This window comes from Pteropus medius, unplaced genomic scaffold, assembly GCF_902729225.1.
Source record: "Pteropus medius unplaced genomic scaffold, Ma_sr-lr_union100, whole genome shotgun sequence".
In the NCBI taxonomy this organism is placed as follows: Eukaryota; Metazoa; Chordata; class Mammalia; order Chiroptera; family Pteropodidae; genus Pteropus; species Pteropus medius.
Genome location: NW_024352787.1, coordinates 19,504,860 through 19,523,719, shown reverse-complemented (window position 1 = coordinate 19,523,719; position 18,860 = coordinate 19,504,860). Strand labels below are relative to the sequence as shown.

At 36.1% G+C, this 18,860-nt stretch overlaps 1 protein-coding gene across 4 annotated transcripts in view; it reads right to left on the bottom strand.

The window, feature by feature from the left end:
• Positions 1–2,110: 2,110 nt before the first annotated feature.
• VPS41 (VPS41 subunit of HOPS complex) overlaps positions 2,111–18,860 on the bottom strand; it is a 168,449-nt gene continuing 151,699 nt past the window's right edge. For all 4 annotated transcript variants that reach the window (XM_039849427.1, XM_039849429.1, XM_039849428.1 and 1 more), the window contains 4 exons: positions 8,132–8,231; positions 7,983–8,027; positions 3,422–3,501; positions 2,111–2,878 (listed from right to left, as the gene is read on the bottom strand). In XM_039849427.1, the coding sequence (XP_039705361.1) occupies positions 2,798–2,878; positions 3,422–3,501; positions 7,983–8,027; positions 8,132–8,231 (306 nt within the window). In that variant the 3' untranslated portion in view covers positions 2,111–2,797. The remainder of the gene's footprint in view (positions 2,879–3,421; positions 3,502–7,982; positions 8,028–8,131; positions 8,232–18,860) is intronic.

Sequence of the window (18,860 nt, the reverse complement as noted above, 5' to 3'; positions counted from 1 at the left end):
GGAACAACCATTCTGGGTCAACGTAAAGAAAGGGCTGGGATTGGCTAACTTGGGACACCAGCCTCTGGAGTTTTTCATTCTCTCCCGTCCCATCTTTACTACTAACATCACATTGATTCCAATCAGTCCAAACCTGCACTGCATGTGAAGAGAAGATGGCATTTCTTTCCAGATTTTATAAAGTGACAATCAGTTCAGGAACAGATGTTTGGGAAGTGAAAATTACTGTTTAGTATCAAAACTGGTGGAATTTTAACAGCCAGAGTCTTGATAAGAGAAATCAGAATAAACTGATGTGATATTTAGCACACAGAAATGTCTCCTACACATATATGTAGAGACATAATATTCCTTTTTTAATATTACTGAGAGTGAACCTTAAAATAACTGAAAAATGTGTATTCTTTTATTTATACAAAGTTTACTTAAAAATAAGGATTTGCACTGCTCTGTGCAGCCTGTCCCCAGGTGGTGGGCTGGTGGTGCCCTTGGCCCAGTTCTCGGGGGAAGGCTATGTGAGTTGTTCCTGGGAGGTCTCCCTATTGTCTTAGGCCTCTCAATAATTCTGTAATCCATTGATACTTTATCAGAAATCCCATTCTGCTACTAGAGTAGATTTTGCCTTCTATACACTGACCAAAACAGGTTAAATAAACACTTTCTAAAAAAAGGTCAAATATGCAGTGGTTAGGATCGTGGACTCTGAAGGCTACTGCATGGGTTTGAATTCAGCTCTATCACTCATCTGTTACCTGACCTTAGACAAATTACTCACCTTTATGTGTTCCAGCTTCCTCATTTGTAATGATGATGATGATGATGATGATGATGATGATGATGATGATACCTATCTCATAGGGTTGGGGTGATGAAGAGATAACACATGCAGAGTGCTTTTATCTGTGCCTGACACCTAGTAACTGCTAATAAATATTTGTTTTTATAATATTGAAAAACAGAATTAACACCAACATTAAATTAATTAAGAATTTATTGAGAATTCAAAAATTCTCAAAGATGAACATACTTAAACAAGTATAAAATCCTTTTGGCCAAAGAAAAAAAGCAAAATAAAGCTGCTATCACAAAACAACTTTTAACTTGGCTGTTTCACACTCAGAGAATGGCTTTCTTTAAGGAGAAAATACAAAACATACTTTGCAACTATGTTCCTCTTTTCCAGTACAAGTGGAATAGCTTGGCTTTTTACCTGTGATTCAAACTGGGTTTACTTGTGAGGTTTTTCGTGAAGGAGGGGCTTCTTTGGTTAAAACAAAAAACAAAAACTGAAAACTAGCAGTATAGCAGAAAGATTACTAGTCTTGGAATGAAAAAATACTGAGGACCGGAGGGTTACGTTCAGTAACAACAAAGGACTTTCTAGTTCTAAATATTTAAGACTAACAGAGTCTGTTGTATGCTACAGAATATTCTTTTTAACTCCGGTGCAAGAGATATACTGTGCATTTCCTTCGAACTTGGCTCTATGATTTCTTAAAGCAAAGTCCTGTGCTCTGAAGTTAGGCAGTCACCTCTGTGATTGTGGTAACACCTCTTCATCAATAAACTAAGGGATATAATATCTTCTTCCTGGGGTGCTATGGGAATTAATGAGATGGAGAATGACTGCATCAAGTTTAGGGTCAGTATGTGCTCAGTACTTATTAGCATCCTGCCCTCTCCCCACAAAAATAGAAGCAGAAAGCTGCATTTATTTCTGCTTATGGGACTAAGAGAGTGGGAGAAGTGAGTATATGGTTTTCACATTTTTACACTCATTAGAGGATGGCAATATATCTCAGGACAGATGAAACCAATAACTAAGGAACACAGTCACAAGTCTGAATTCTCTCCCTCTATCCCATGTGCTCTCTGTTCTACGAGGGCAGAGAAGGCTCCACCACTAAGCCCGTCCTCCAACATGAGAGTCCCATTTCTCCTGAGAAATTTTTGAGAATCTTTCAGATTCTACAGGATCATCCATTTCCTCCCAGCTGGCAAATATAACTACAACCTGTCGCACTGTAAGGTGCTGAAACTCTTCCATTCCTTATGAAGGTGCCAGAATTCTTGACTGAAGCTGTTCAACCAAATAAAAGTGAGTCTGTAAGATGGGCAGAGCTAACATTTATTCAATCAACAAATGCTGAGTGCATGCCACGGTCAGACACTGCTAGTCATCAGGACACACAGAATATGTGAATAGTCAACATAAAACTGCATGACGTCAGCCTGCTCATGTTATTCCCAGACATTGAATAAGTGACAATTTGCACAATGTTTCACTAAACACCTATTAAGAAGAAGATAACCACAATTGATGATATATAGAAAAAAAGCCAAATTCAGAATGTAAGAATTGTTGCCAGGAAAGTACATGGAACACCATCTAGTGCTGCAGGAGCTGGCTGGACAGATGTGTTAGTGATGCTTAGAAGGCTGGGGACAACTCTCCACAGTGCACTTTATGGACTGACAACTTTACTAGGATGTAAAAATTCATTTCCAACTCCCAGACTTGTTTCTATTCCTAAATAAAGAATGAGCCAAACAAATAAATGATGAAATATTGACCATGAACCCAAATATTTCAAGGCATGAATGGGCAGAAACCTAACATCTTTATCAACTGCAAAGAGAAACCTCTAGCAGACAGGTGAAGATGAAGAAACTTGTTTTGAACATAACACAAACATGTACAAATCTCTTAACAGCACTGGTGTCAGCAAATGCTTCTGTTGTTGCAAAAACCTTCTTCAAAAGAGTGGCGAGGAAGAGACTGACAAACAGAACGGAGCTATTTTTTCATCTCCAAAATGGCACTTCCTGGTCCACGGTGCTTAGCGCTGCAGATGTTGCAGAACTGTGCAGGAGAGTTCTAAAAATGTAATTAAAACACAGATTTTAAAAAATGTTCTTCTCTTTCTACTCTCAAAAATATGAGAGCATTGGTTGGGGGCAAGGAGGGATGTCACTCCTTCTCCTGGAGATCACTGCTGGTTCACCTAGGATTCCACCTACAAGAGCTGTCATTCTGTGGCTCAAAGGACACCCTATAGAGAAACAAGTCTAATGTGACCTGGAGGAACATGACACTAAAAAAATGGCAGTGTCATGATAGAGAAATCAGGTTAAGAAAGTTATACAAAACAAAAAATGTTTCTTACATCTCTATAGCTTAACAATCATCAATTTTACCTGAACCGATTCACTTAAATATGCTTTCATAACATTTTATATACTATATTAAAGCATTTTCACAATTGGGAATTAGGTGAATTAATTTTTCTTATGCGACATAAAACTGTATTACAGTTTTGAGAACCCACAGAGCCACAGGATGACAGGCTACAATTCTGAGCACTACCCTCTGACTGCATCGATTTATTTTTAGCTGATGGTGGCCAAGTGGCCAACTCACCATGCTGGGCACGGGCAAGCACTCCTTGTGGAACATATGCCGGCAATGGAAGACCACCACGCTGAACGGCTTAGCTGCATCTGGGGATTAGGCAGCAGAAACGGGAGAAGGACTCAATGCAACAGTCAGATCAGGAACTTTAAAACCAGTCTTTTTTGTTTTTCCCTATCTTCCTACCACCCTCCCTGGCAACCATTAGCTTGTTCACTTTCTCTATAGGTCTGTTTTGTTTATTCATTTGTTTCATTTTTAGATTCCACATATAAGTGAAATTGTATGGTATTTGTCTTTGTCTGACTTATTTCACTTAGCATAATGCCCTCTAAGGTATTAACTGTTAATTGTTTTTTGATTGTTTTTATAGTTCTGTTCCTTCTTTTGTTTTCTTCCCTTGTTGTTTGCTGTTTTTCCTTAGTATTTTGTTTGGATTCCTTTATCTTTATTCTCTGTGAATCTTTTGTAGGTTTTTGGTTTGTGGTTACCACCAGATTTCTGTATATCACTGTACACCTATAGCAGCTTATTTTAAACTGATAGGCATTTAAATTCAAATATATTCTAAAAGAATTTCATTGTTACTTCCCGCTCCGTGCTTTATGTTTTTGTAGTCAGATTTTAGATGTTTTTGTGTTGTGTATCTCCTTATTGCAGTATGAATTGAGTTTTGGTACTTTTGTCTTTTGACCTTTGTAGTAGCTTTTTAAATGTCTGATTCACTGTGTTTATTAAATATTTGCTTTACTTGTAATATTTTTTCCTTTCTTATATTTTCCTATTTCTGATTATGTTCTTTCCATTTGCTTAAAGATCCTTTAATATTTCTTGTAAAGTTGGATTAATAGTGGTGAACTCCTTTAGTTTTTGCTTGTCCGGGAAACTGCTTGTCCTTCGATTTTGAATAACCTTGTTTGGCAAGTTATTCTAAGTTGTAGGTTTCTTTATTTCAGCACTTTAAAAATGTCCTGCCACTTCCTTCTGGCCTGTAAAGCTGCTGCTGAGAAATCAGCAGATAGCCTTATGGGGTGGTTTCCTTTGTATGTAACTAGTTGTTTTCCTCTTGCTTCCTTCAAGATTGTCTCCTTATATTTAACTTTTGCCACTTTAATTACAGTATGTCTTAGGGGTCTATTTGGGTTCATCTAGTTTGGAACTCTCGGTGCTTCCTGGACCTGGATGTCTGTTTCCTTTCTCAGGTTAGAAAAGTTTTCAGCCATTATTCTTTAAATTAAGTTTCTATTCCTTTCTGTCTTTCTTTTCCTTCTGGGGTCCCTGTAATGCAAATATGTGTGTGGTTGATGTTATCACAGAGATCCCTTAAACTATCCCTGGTCTTTTAAAATTCTTTTTTTCTTTTGCTCTTCTGATTGGTTGATTTCCAGTAGTCTGTATTCCAGGTTGCTGATACATATTTCTGTATTAGCTAATCTCTTATTGATTCCTTCTAACACATTTTTCATTTCAGTTATTATATTCTTCAGCTCTGCTTAGTTCTTTACTATATTTTCTAAGTCTCTGTTGAAGTTCTCTCTAAGTTCCTCTATTCCACACTCAAGTTTGGTGAGAATCCTTATGACCCTTTTTTTTTTTTTTAATTTTTTAATCAGGAAATTACTTGTCTCCATATCTTTAGTTTATTTCTGGGGATTTTTCTTATTCCTTTATTTGAGAGACATTGTTCTGTCTTTTTGTTTTGTTTTGACTTTCTGTGTTTATATGAATTACACAAAATATCTATCTCTTCCAGTCTTGAAAAAGTGTAAAGAGAGATTTCTCTCTATATATGTGTATATCTTTTTGTTCATGGAAGGGGGCAAGTTCAGCATCTTCCTATGTCACTGCCATCTTGGACCTCTGTCTTAATCCAGCCTTAGTGAAAGTCCAGCTATAGTTAAATGAACTGCCTTAGGAGAATTACTTATTTACAAATGCACTCCTGAGTTGGGGAGGTGATCAAATGCGAAGGAGATAATACAATCATATTGCTATGAGAATCACTGATTACTTGCTTGGTCTCAAAGTCAATTACTATAACTACAAACTAGGGACAATTTCATAACAAATGCAACATTTATTTTAAAAATTATGTGTATGTATATGTGCATTCCCTCCTCTCAACACTCATCCCATTACATACAGAATTGTTACACACCACATACTTACTAAGGTTAATCTTGTAGCTTTATAAAAATACTTTCTGCTTGTTTACCTACTGCCTTTGCCAAGACCATCCACTGACTTCAGAGCAGAACTGGGTTAACTCCTAGGCTGTGACCTTGCCTTGTACTGCACTTCTGCAAGAATTTAATCTAATTATACAGTGCAGGCGTATAAAATCATATTGTTAAAACGCTGCCTAAAACACTATGAAAGCTCACTGATTCCCCTGCGCCCACTGTGGTTTTTAATATAAGCACGTAAAATACAAACCTAAACTCGAAATGGATTAAAAACTTTAATGTACGACCTGAAACCATAAAACTCATAGAACAAAACATAGGCAGAAAACTCTTTGACATTGCTCTTAGAAACATTTTTTGGATATGTTTTCTTCAGGCAAAGGAAATAAAAGAAAAAATAAAAGAGATTATATCAAACAAAAAAAGTTTTACATATCGACAAAATGAAAACAATCTACTAAACCGGAGAAGATATTTGCCAATGATACATCTAATAAGGGGTTAGTATCCAAAATATATATAGACTCATACAACTTAATGTAAACAATCTGATTAAAAAATGCGCAGAGGACCTGAAGAGACATTTCTCCAAAGACATACAGATGGGCAATAGACATATGAAAAGATACTCAACATTACTAATCATCAGATAATGCAAATCCCACAATGAGATATCATCTCACAATGTCAGAATGGCTATCATCAATAAATCAATAAACGACAAGTGTTGGCAAGGATGCTGAGAAGACAGAACCCTCAAATGTTGATGGGACTGTAAACTGGTGCAACCACTATGGAAAACAGTGTAGAGGTTCCTCGAAGAATTAAAAATAGAACTACCATATGACTGTACAATCCTACTTCTGGGTATTTATCTGAAGAAATCCAAAACACTAACTCAAAAATATATATGCACCCCTGTTCATTGCAGCATTATTTATAATAGCCAAGACATGTAAGAAACCTAAGTGCCTAACAACAGACAACTAGATAAAGATATAGTACATACATACAGTGGTATATTTCTCAGCCATAAAAAAGAATGAAATCATACTATTGAAGACAACATGGATGAACCTAGAGAATATAATGCTAAATGAAATAAGTCATAGAAAAACAAATACCATATTTCACTTATATGTGGAATTTAAAAAACAAAATAAATGAACAAACAAAACAAACTCATAGATACAGAGAACAAATTGATGGCTGACAGATGAAAAGGGGGTTTGGGTACTGGGTAAAAAAGGTGAAGGGATTAAAAAGTACAGATTGGTAGTTAAAAAATAGTCACAGAGATGTAAAGTACAGCATAGGGAATATAGTCAATAATATTGTCAAAACTATGTATGGTGCCAGGTGAGTACTAGAGTAATCGGGGGGATCACTTCGTACGTTATATAAATATCTAATTGCTATGTTATACACTTGAAACTAATATAATTTTGTATGTCAGTTGTAATTGAAAAACAGAAATAAGAAAAAAAAAATCTAATCCTATTTATTTCCTCTAGACAAGACCCTCAGTGGAACAACTTCTCATATTCCTGCTATATTAAATAATCCCTTACCTGCTATATTAAATAATCCCTTAAATCTAAGTAAGTGTTACATTAACTAAATTATTTAGTACTTCTCTATGCTGAATTTATATTTAAAAAAGGGTTTTTTAGCATCCCGACAACTATGTTTTAATTTCTACTTTTAAATTATGGACTTTCCTCTTTTCAAGTCATATGATCTTATGTAAGGTGCTTTGATTATATATGAAGATATATACCAAGACCTATAAAAAAACAAATGCTTATGTCTCTTAAAGAGTCATGATTCCAATTAGATGGGGATTATGTTTCCATTGAAATGTGAGGTAACTTGGGTGCAAAATGATATAGAAAAGAAAAAGTTAAAAAAAAGGGAAAGTTATCTTATAAAAATCTTTCCCACATGCACACATGGTTCTTCTACCTTGGAATTTAAACATGTTGACAGTAAGTTGATTTGATTTTGTTTTATTCTAAAGCAGTGCTTCTCAAAGAATGGCCCCAGAACCAACAGCATCAGTATCACCTGGGACCTTATTAGAAATGCAAATTCTCAGGTCCTATCCTGGAATTACTGCATCAGAACCTCTGAGGTTAGGACCAGCAATTTGGGTTTTAAGAAGCCTGCCAAGTGATGCCAACTTACTCCAGTTTGAGAATCTGAGCTCTAAAGAATGGCAGCATCAGCATGCAACAGAGTACAGATATGGGCTAAAATTCTTTAAACCGAATTATTTGGGAAGTTATAGAATTTTATAAATAGTGATTAGTTACCTTCAAATTTTAATTCCACTCATCATTAACACATATTTGGGGATTTTTTTCCCCCCTCAACCACCTTACCTGATGGAAGAATAGGGGAAAGACACGATTCACAGATGTTCTCCTCTGCAAGGAAACACATACACTTGAGGTTACTCAATGTTTCTATTTGCTGTCTCTTATGAAAACAAGGCATTTAGTTCCAATATAGTTATTTCAATTTTACCCACCATCAACCAGAACGCCTTTCATTTGAGTTCGATGCATTTTCTTCAGTAAAGACAAAGAGTCAGCTACCAGAATCTTCTTGCAGCCTTCACGAAGCAGAATCTAATGCACACATTGTAAAAGAAAAACTATCTTAAAAAGACTCAAGTATGGGGGGCGGGGAGAACCTTCTGTTGGGGATTCAGAAAATTGGTATGTTTGAAATACTCCCAAGAAGCACTCACTGGTCCCCTGCCCTCACTACCCTCTTCTTTCTCAGCCACTACCCATCTTTCAGGCTTCCATTCAGTCATGACTTGTATTTTTTCTTAATGTACATAGTGTGCAGTGCTTGTAAAATCAAATACCAATTCCAAAGCCTGGCACAGCAGGTCCTCTGTAAACTATCCCTATTGTTGTCTTATAGGTTTTCCTAATACAGACTCTCTCTGGCCGAGTTTGGCCCCTACGTGACCTGCTCATTCCAACCCCCAGATCTTTTCCCAGACAGAATACTGCTATTCCAAAATTGTGTATTTCATAAATCCATCTATTCGTTGCACAGACATGTACTGGGTCTCTATCATGTGCAAGACACCGTGCACAGAGCAATAAACTAAACAGATATGAGCTCTGTCCTAAACCCCTCCAGGGTACAACCTGTCCTCTTATCCTTCCAAATCGACCCAAACCATTTACAAATGCATGTGGTATATAAAGTGTAATTGACTACATAAACCCTCTAATTTGGTGACTGATTCTTAAAGGGCTGGCAACTGAAAAAATGACCGTGGATATTAAATATTCTGTCACAAGATTCACTTCCTTATTCTTTACCCAAGTACTGTACTGTTTTGTTTCTTTATGCATTTTTCCTGTTACTTTGTAGACTTATTTCCTCTCTCTCTGCTTGGAGAATTATGAGAGCTAACAAGGCTTCAGCAGGCTCAGAAGTCAGGATGCAGACAGCAGAGGTCAAATGCCCATTTCTGCTTGATACCAACTTTGGTTTCAGAGCTGGAAGCATAATGAAGACAAAACTGCCCACACCCACTTTTGGGCAAGTGAGATGCAACATACCTTACCTTTCAAACCCTGTCCACAGTGTGAGTTTCCACCCTCTTCTGGATGTTCTTAGGTGTTTTATTGGAAATTGGGAGAGGCTGTGTGAGGTGTGCTTAAGCCAGATGCTTTTTTTTTTTTTTAACCAAGAACTCACTGCTTTTCAAAGAGGGAGACACTCAAGGTCTAAAGGGCTGAGAGGCTCTGGTGCAGGGCCTGTGGCTTCCTCTTCTGGCCTCATGTGTCTTATTACATATGCATCTGTGCAAGTTACATGTAACTGCTGTGGAAATCCATATGATGATGACATTGCCACCCCACTGTGATCCAGCTCTGGATTACAGCAAATACTATTGTCAGAGGTCTATCCTGCCTTTCTTCACACTAGAGTCACTCTCAACTCTAAAACCTACATGGGCCCCAAATTGCTTTCTGTTTTCATGCCACTAGGGAAGGAAAGTACGAAAGAGACTAATTTGGTCCTCCATTCCCAGCGTCTATAACAACACGTGCTCCTCTCAAATCCCAAAGAGCATGGCTTTGGGTGAATGCAGCCAGAGGGCTTTTCCCCAATTATAAGAAGGCAAATATTCAAATAAAACAGAACTGATGTCCAGATTAAAGTTTTATACCTGCAATTTTGAGTACTGGTGAGCAGGAAATAAGTAATGGTTTTACTATCTCTACATTGAGACACTGTGTATGACGTTTTCTTCTTTAACATGCTACCAGAAATTTATTTTTTCTGATCTATTTAAAAAAGACATTAGAACTTTAACAGACATCATTAAAGTATTCAGAAAAATAACAACTACAGTAAGAAAGCTATCTAAGAAATACTGATGTCAGTAAACTTTAAGAAAATTTATAAGCAAACAATATAAAGCTCCTCAGCCTCTAATACCAAAATAAAAATTCAAGAAAAATAATGTCGATCACAGTATCTTTGGTAAAGATACTGTTTTGAAAAGAGCTAGCTCTGATGCCCAGTGGGTGTTTAAGGTCTATTACATGAATAATACAGAAGGGCAGACCCAGCAGTCTAGACAGAAGCCACAGTGTCTGCAAATGTAAAGAAAACAGCAAAAAAATAAAAAAAATTTTAAAAATGCAAACTTAGAAAGAACCATTTCTTCACGAGGATTACATTTTTTCTAAACAGGGACAATCAATCTGCCTGCAGAAAGTATTTTCTAGGAAAAAGTTCAGTATTCAGAGGCACATAGCCAGTAAAGGGGAAGATACATAAATACAGCTTAGTATGTTACTTTCTACTTCAAAACCTAAGGCTTCAAATCAGAAAAACATGAAAACATGTTAACTTCATTTACATGAAACCAAGCAGATATATTAAAAAATGAGACCTGTAGAAAAGTCATTTATTCTATAACATCTGTAGTAATCCAAAAGCAATCAGAGGTAGTGAGTGAAAGACTGTACAAGAATAATGTAGTATTATACAGGTATTGTTTTCGATAACAGACTTATGATTGGGCATTGTGTTGACTATGGATTCCCAGTAGCAAATACATCACTGACTCATGAAAAATGTGCTTTTGTTGACACTGATTTTGAGGCAGGATAGATAGCCTAGGGATGTCCCTTCCTCTCCAGGATAAGGCTCCAAACAATTTATCCTTTGTCCTTTGTTCAGCCCTCTCCTTATTTTAGCTCCTGCAGGGAGAGACTAGCCAAAAAACCAGGAGGCAGGATAAGACAGCCTTGGGACCCTCCCCCGCTTCTAGGATAAAACTCCAGAATTTTTCCTTTGTCCTTTGTTCAGCTAGCCCTCTCCTCCCAGTTTTAGCTCTGGCATGCAGAGATAAGCCAAAACCAGCCCCTTCCAGCTTAGATACCACCTTTGGCTAGTTATAAATCATTATGTCATATGCACTGCAAATACTACGGCTCCCATCATGCACCTGGCACCATGACAGTTCCAGAAACACCAAATAAGAACAGGAAACCGAGCTCCCTGCCTACTGAGAGAAGAGGACAAAGTCTCATCAGTACCACATCTCAGCCCTGCCCCCAAGGAAAACAAAAGCCCAGACATCTCCAGCACAACTCATCCTGAGTTGATCTGCACTTCGCTCTTAAGTGCGTACTTTCACTTTAATAATCCTTGCTCTTTCCTGCTTGATGTTCATCTTGCCTTTGAATTTTTTCTCATGGCATAAGACAAGAACCTGGACACCAGAACTCCAGGTTGAGTCCTCTCTTGGACTTCTGTCCTCTTCTAGCTCTCTGGTACTCTCAAAAGCCAGAGTTGGTATTTCCCATGAAAGTCTTTACCAAGACACAGATGGCTGAAAGTCAGATGCAGCAGCAGTTGGCTTAAGGTGTTTTTTTACCCCTTCCTGACCTTCACATTCTTGATTTCCAAGTACGTCCATCTTCTGAGGTCATCTTGCCCAGCCTATCCTCCCAGCTGTGGAGTCTTGCCTTCTGCCTGTCTTCTGTCCTTGCAAACCTAATGTTATTTACACACTTAGGGCACATATATTCTCTTCTGTCACCCAGGTTTTTAATGATCAGAATGGCATCGAATCACAGATACTCGCATTTTGAGTACTGCATTTCATGACTTTGTGCTAGTTTTCTTTTTAAAATATGAGATATTTCAAATATATAGGATATAATAAAATATACTAAAGCCTCTACCACCTAGATTGAACAAATCTGTTACTTTGCCATGTGCTTGAGATCTATTTGTTTCAGAAAATAAAGTATTATAGATACAGCTGACACTTTCTTGCATTCTACCTTTCCTTCTCTTTCCTTTCAAACACAAATTCAACTTTCTTTAGTGTATGTCCAACTAAAATATGCAGCTAGCTGGGGCTCATGTAACATAAATCTGGTCAATGAGATAAATATGGAGCCTGGGAAGGCATCCCTTTCCCATATGAAAAAGCAAAGCCTCATTAAGAAAAAATCTGTTGCTTCCCACATCTTCCTGCCTGGAATGTGGACATGAACCCTGGAGATGCAGCAATCTGGAGATACATATTCCTGCTGATGAATGTTTAGGCTGTTTCCAGTGTAGGGCTATTAAGGATAAAGCTGCAAAGTACATTCTTGCATAGATCTTTTTGTGGATGTGCTTGTCACCTCTTTGGTAAATGGCTAGGAGCGAAAACTGTGAGGGCATAAAGTAGCTGTATGTTTAATTTTTAAAATAACTCAGTTTTCCAAAGTGATTATGCCATTTTACACTGCCACATGTTAAGCTTTGCTATCTGATAAACATACCCTCCTATTCTTCTTGAATAATCTTAGCCTTTTACTTTTTACATATAATTTAGGACCATAAAAAAGTCTTCTGGGTTTTGATTAGAATTTTACTGAACGGATGATTACTCTGGAGAGAACTGATAACATTTAGAATATATATCTACTTTTAATAATTAAATAAATGGTCAGATTCAATTTGCTAATGATTTATGTAGAATTTTTGCATTTGTGTTCAAAAAAAGACATAGGGCTATAATTGTCTCATATTACCCTCAGGGGATGTTGGTAACATTAGATTTAGCACCCCATGAGGAATTGAGCAGCTTTTCCATTATGTTCTCTAGAAGAGTTTATGTAGGATAAGAATTGCCTGTATTTAAAAGTTTGATAAACCTTATCTCTGAAGTTATGTGAATGATAACTTCATTCAATGATGCTTTTATTATTGCTGTTTTGACTGATTTGATTTACTTAAAGACTGTAGGTCTATTCTATTTGCTCAAGTAAATTTTAGTAATTTATATTTTCCTAGAAAAATTGTTTTCAAATATACTAATATAAAAGTTTGTAGCATTTACTTACTTTTAAAATCTTGCCTGAATCTGTAGTTATATTTATCCTTGTTTGTTTCTGATATTTGTTTCTTTCATCTTTTTATTGATCTATTTTGTTAGAACTTTTCCTATTTTATTAGTCCTTTGATTCTCTCCTCTGGGACTCTGGTGAGGACATTTTCATCCTAATATTCTTATCTCTGTTAACCAATCATTTTTATATTTTCTATCTTTTAATTACTCTGTGCTGCATGCTGAATGATTTCATCAGATATATCTTCCAGTTATTTAATTCTCTTATTCGGCTGTGTCTAATCTAATATGTACCTTCTCCACTGAATTGATAGTTTAAATGAATAAATATACACACAGTTTTAAAGAATTCTATTTGGTTATTTTACAAATATTTCTATTTTCTATCACATTGTGCTATTTTTTATTATGGTGCCTCTTTTTTCTTACACGTCTTTCTTTTAAAAGGGCTTAGTAATAAATGCCTTTGAGATTGATCTAGTATTTTTGGTTCCTGGGAATATTAAATTGTATCAATTTTCATTCTTTTGTGTTTTGTATCTCCTGACTACCCTTCATGATGTAGTTTGCAATTCTTTCTATTGTGAGCTCACTATCAATGGAGAGTCCTGTGTGTCCTAGCCGAGGGAACATCATTCTGAGAGGCTTCACTTTTGCTCATTTTGAAGTCTCAAGGGATTTCAATAGTTTTAGAAGAGTGTTCATAACCACAATAGTATGTACCCAGATCCTATGTTCTTATGGGTGACCGCTATCCTTCCCCAACCTTCTCTCTCCCATTCACCTCTGAGAAGATGGTGAGCTCCCTTGTCACTTTCTAGAACCAGAAGGCAGATTTTTTCCTATGGCTTGAGACTCAGGCTTTGTGCATGGCACTGATTTTAGTTCCTCGTTTTAGGTGGGCCAATGGCTATTTATCCTGATCCCACATAAGTATAAGATGCCCTTAATTTAGTAACTATATCTGCTACTCTAAGGTCTGCCACATCAACAACATTCCCCTTCCACTTCAGATTTGCTGCTCTCAGTATTTCCTGGCTCCTGGTCATATCTCTTTTGAGATCAGCTATGAATTAAAAATAAATTATTTTTTAATATCCTAGTTAATTTTTTTAATAGGAAGAGGGTATTCACTTTAGTCTATCATCTATCCAGAAATCTAAAGCTACTCTAGTTTAGAAAAATAAATGTCTAGTTTATATACTGTTGACTATGTTAAGCAAAGCAAATATTAATACAGATTACATCTATATTTACTCTCTTTTAAATCTATTATACTTGAATTCTTAAAATCTTAGTCTTTATCACTGACCTTGACATTTGATCAAATAAATTTTTACTCTTTATTTACTTTAGGTGTTAAAAATTTAGTCTATGAGGATTTTCTTTTTTAAAAAAATTATGCTGTTTCCCCATATCTCTTTCTCAGACTTTATGGAATCTGCAAGTACATATTGAGATGTCTTCGGAATATCTGCATGCTATAAAAGTTAAGCTTATAAGAAGGTTTAAGGATCATATTGTCCCTCTCCGCACAAGGTAGTCTGTTTGACAAATGATGCCAACTGCCTTTTCAAAACTCAAGCCATTTTCTGTCCAGCAAAATATTTCTTGCCTGTTTCCTCCTGTTTTATTTTGGTTTCCTATTTTATTCTGTGTTAGATAGCCTTTGATATCACTTTCAGAAATTAAAATCAGTTTGAAACACCATTGTGTCATCCATGTCTCCAATTGGTAAATAAGACACCATCATTAATTTTTGCTTTGTAATCTGTAGCTCATATTAGAATTTCACTGAGGCAAGTAAACCACTATCTGATCTTTTCTTTCCTCAACTTCATAATGGCGTCAGTTTTCATCTTAAAACATATTTGTAGGCATTGCTTGCCATGTACAGTATTACCTTCCAAACATTCATGTTCCTTATGGGACTGTCCCTTATTTTTCCAAGGTTATTCAAATCAATGGTTCAACTTCCTTCCATATCCTTCTTCACCACTCTTATTTTCTTAATACTATAATGTTTCCCTCTATAGTTCTAAGTTTTTCTAAATTCTATGTTTTATTAACCTTTATTCTTTCCTCTTCATCATTTAAGACAACCAGTTGAGGCTTCTATAAACAATTTGTTACAAGCATACTTTGTTCTACTATAAATTTAAAGAAGAAAGTATAAGATAGCTGCTGAAAACCAACATGAGATTCTAGAGTCTTTCTATTTGCTTTCTTATTTTTCTGAAGTTCATCATCATTGATATAATCCAAACCAAAAGCAAAACACTAGACTCATGGATATTTTATAGAGTAATAAAAGAACTGTACATCAGCAAAGTTACTGTGGTCCATTAGAAATAGCTGTCATGGGAAAAATGCCATAAAAATTGCCATTTCTAAAATTTTTATTTTAAAAGATTTTTTGAATGCTGAACTTTTTGCTGACATTGCCTTATTCATACTGCAGTGCTTATCATTAGAACTGTAAATGACAGTTATCTGGTTTAATAAGACCTCAATATGATACCAGAGCTAGACTGGGAAAACATTTTACTTAATTTCTCATCTATCATTTAGGCAACAGTGCTATGGGATTTGAATTCAACTTGAAAAAGCTTTACTTTTTGTTAGGATTATTATCAAAGATAATAATTACAGGAAAAGAAAAAGGAGAAGATAGAAAGTCTCTAAGATCTCATGTTAGAGATAAAAAAATATATAAATGCAACCATATTTAAATTTACAATAGTACAAAGTATGTATGTACCAAACTGATTAAAGAAGCTCTAGTTGGTTGTTGTAGGCCAGTTAAGTCACCTAAAAGCTGTGATGAGGCCAACCTCAAATAATCTGAAAAAAAAAATCTATGTTATCTTAAAAATTTATTTCAGGGATTTATAAATTTAAAAACTTCATTTTAGGAGAAATCTAGAGCTTATATACTATGTATCAATAAGAAACCCATGTGGGCCCAAAAAGACAGGTAAGAAAGATGTCACTATTTCCTCTTAATTCATTTGTCTCTGGATTTCTAAGTAGAAAGATATGGGAAATGATAAAGAAATATAGGAATTATAGCAAATGTAAATATGAGAAAATAATTTTGCTAGACATGGAAATGTCTGAAGTCAAACTACCTATATGCATGTCTGTGTGTGAAGTTTAATAAAATGGAAGTGTTAAAACTTTTTACTTCTCCTAGAAATATTAATTCCAATCATGAGTCACGGGAGCGAAGGGCTGCACCCTACTCACCTCCAGGTCTATGACACAGTATATGGAGGCCCTGTTGGTACCCCATGCAGTATCTGACACAAAAGTCTCTCAAATATTTAAATAAGTGTTTATAATCATGTTACTAAAAAAATTGCACCTAAAAATCTAAGCTACTTTATTACAGATTCCAAAATAAGTATTATGAATGATTTACACTGAAATATTAAGTTAATACTATGTATTTGCATTCATTCTATGAAGGCATGTTCATGAAATGACTCTATTATGAAGTATGGTAAGGGCTTCTTTTATCTTACTGAATTCATGAAGCTTTTAAAATTTGTTGAATAGTTATATTAACATTGTGACAAGGTATAAAAACAATAAGTTAAAATAAATTTTAAAAACTTAAACATTAACAGTGTGGTTGATTAAACTATTTCCTTAACTTGAATGACGTCACATATTTCTTCAGTTGAAGAAAGTTGTTGCATTTTAGATAACATGAACTTTTAAAACCAGAAGAGATGTTCATTTACAATTTTTTTTCCACAACTTTCTCTTACCCTCTTCTCTTACAAATTAGCAATTTGCTATGAATGATCTCCCAAAGCATTTCAGTGGTCAAATAAGTTTTAAAATTCTAAATATTCTATTGCAAATCTGACCCTTTGAGATTCCCAGTACATATTAGCAAAAACAAAAGAAAAAGAAAAAGAAAAAGGTGCTGTGCAGCCCCGTGACAGCCTTTCTTTAACATTTGACGATGACTCCTTATGTTTACTGAATGGTTCCCCCAGGGTCATTTCACCTTACTGCTTTGCCTGCTCTCCCAATATACAGAATGTTCTAGAGTCTTACGAATTCATGAACCTACAAAATTTCCCCCCAATTTTCAGGATTAACAGGATTGACAAATTTTTACCCTATTCAAACATGTGAAAATCAACTATAGTTTTAAGAAACAAATAAGACAAAAATCAAACAAAAACATGTATGTGAAACCTTTCTGGAAACCTCAAAATAAATAGATTTAAGGTATTTTTACAGTGATCCCTAATAGATTGCCTAAAGAAAATAAATGGTCATTACTAAAGAACAGTAGCCTTTTCCATAGAAAAAAATTATAAACTCTTTTTACATATTTAAGTAGGAAGTACCCCCCTGAAATTCTTTAAACAACCTGCCCCAGCAGAGTATTTTTCTCTCTGCATCCTCCAGCAAGACCTCTGAGCTCCAGCGGAGACTCCAGGTGCAATGGTTCCCACAGGCTCTGCCACCTTCCCTGTGGGTTCCTCCCACTTCATCCCAGAAGAATCCTAAGGAAAAACTCTCTATACATTTTAAAACATAAGATGATAAAATATTGATTTAGCAGCTGTTTTAGTGGATATTTTTTATATGGAATTCATTTTGCACCTAATAATTTTGTTTTTATTCCTGTCTCAGAACTATGCAAATTTATTCATAAAAAAGGATGAGCAGTAGTGTCTATGAGCATGGTTTTCTGAATTAAGAAACTAGTAAAAGGGATCTATTAGGACTGTACAGGCTAAGAAAAAAGCAAGGCACATTTTTTAAATTTAGAGGCTGGACTTCATGCACTACAGCTAGAGGACAGAAGGGATAATTATTTCATCACTTTCCTTGGGGTAGAACTGTTCAGAGACAACTAAATGACTTCTCAAAAAACTTGAATTTGAAACTTTGAGCACATCCTGGCATACCCAAGGGTGGTAAGAGCCAGGAAAGTACAAGCCATTATCAAGCTCACTCACATTCAGAGCTTTATAAGGTTTGACAATGAGACTACTTTCCCTAAAGTTCAATTCCAAGCCTCAGAATTAGTGAAGTATTCCCTGCCTGGATTGCTTTTCTGAATCCCTTGGGAACTGCACAGATGCAAGCACTTCATATCACCTCCCCTTGTCTAGTCACCCATTCCTATGTTACTCTTTCCTTCTTTACCTTTCTCATTTCTCTCTCATCACCTTACCCTGGGTCAACTGCAAACTTCCAAATTCCACTGTAAATAAATACCTATATATCTTGAAACTTTTTGCAGAACAGGCCCTCTATCTCTTTGCTTTAACCAAATACCCATTTCTCTCCCATGGCAGATTTCCCACAAGCTCTCCTGAGTGAAGGCTCCTTGTTTTCTCACATCCCACCTCCAGGAAACCTCTTCTCCTTTGAAGTTGTGTCACCCAGTAATACCAGAGTCACCTGTGGGTTGCAAGGCTAAGCTCCCAGGTCACTGAGAACGTGAAGCCTACTTCCCCCCACCACTTCCTTAGTGCTCCTTTGGATGACTCATTGTGCCTTCAGTTTCTACACTAATTCCACTCCAATGACCGTTACCCTCACTCCACCTTTGGAACATGTCCACAATGACTCCTTTCAGAAATTTGAATGTAACAGTATCCCAGTCCTTGGCCACAAGCTCTTGTCCCTCCAGCACTACCACTCCTTGGTTATCTCTCACATCTCTTCTTGCTTCCATCTTTCTCAATTTCATCTCCTTTTCACCATGCTTCTGATCTGAGGCCTCCACCCTGAGCTCGGCAGGCAGCCCCCACTCTGTATCCTTCACAGTGACTACAGATCCTCATCACGATGCTTCTCACTTTATTCACTCTGGGAACCACTTCTCGCC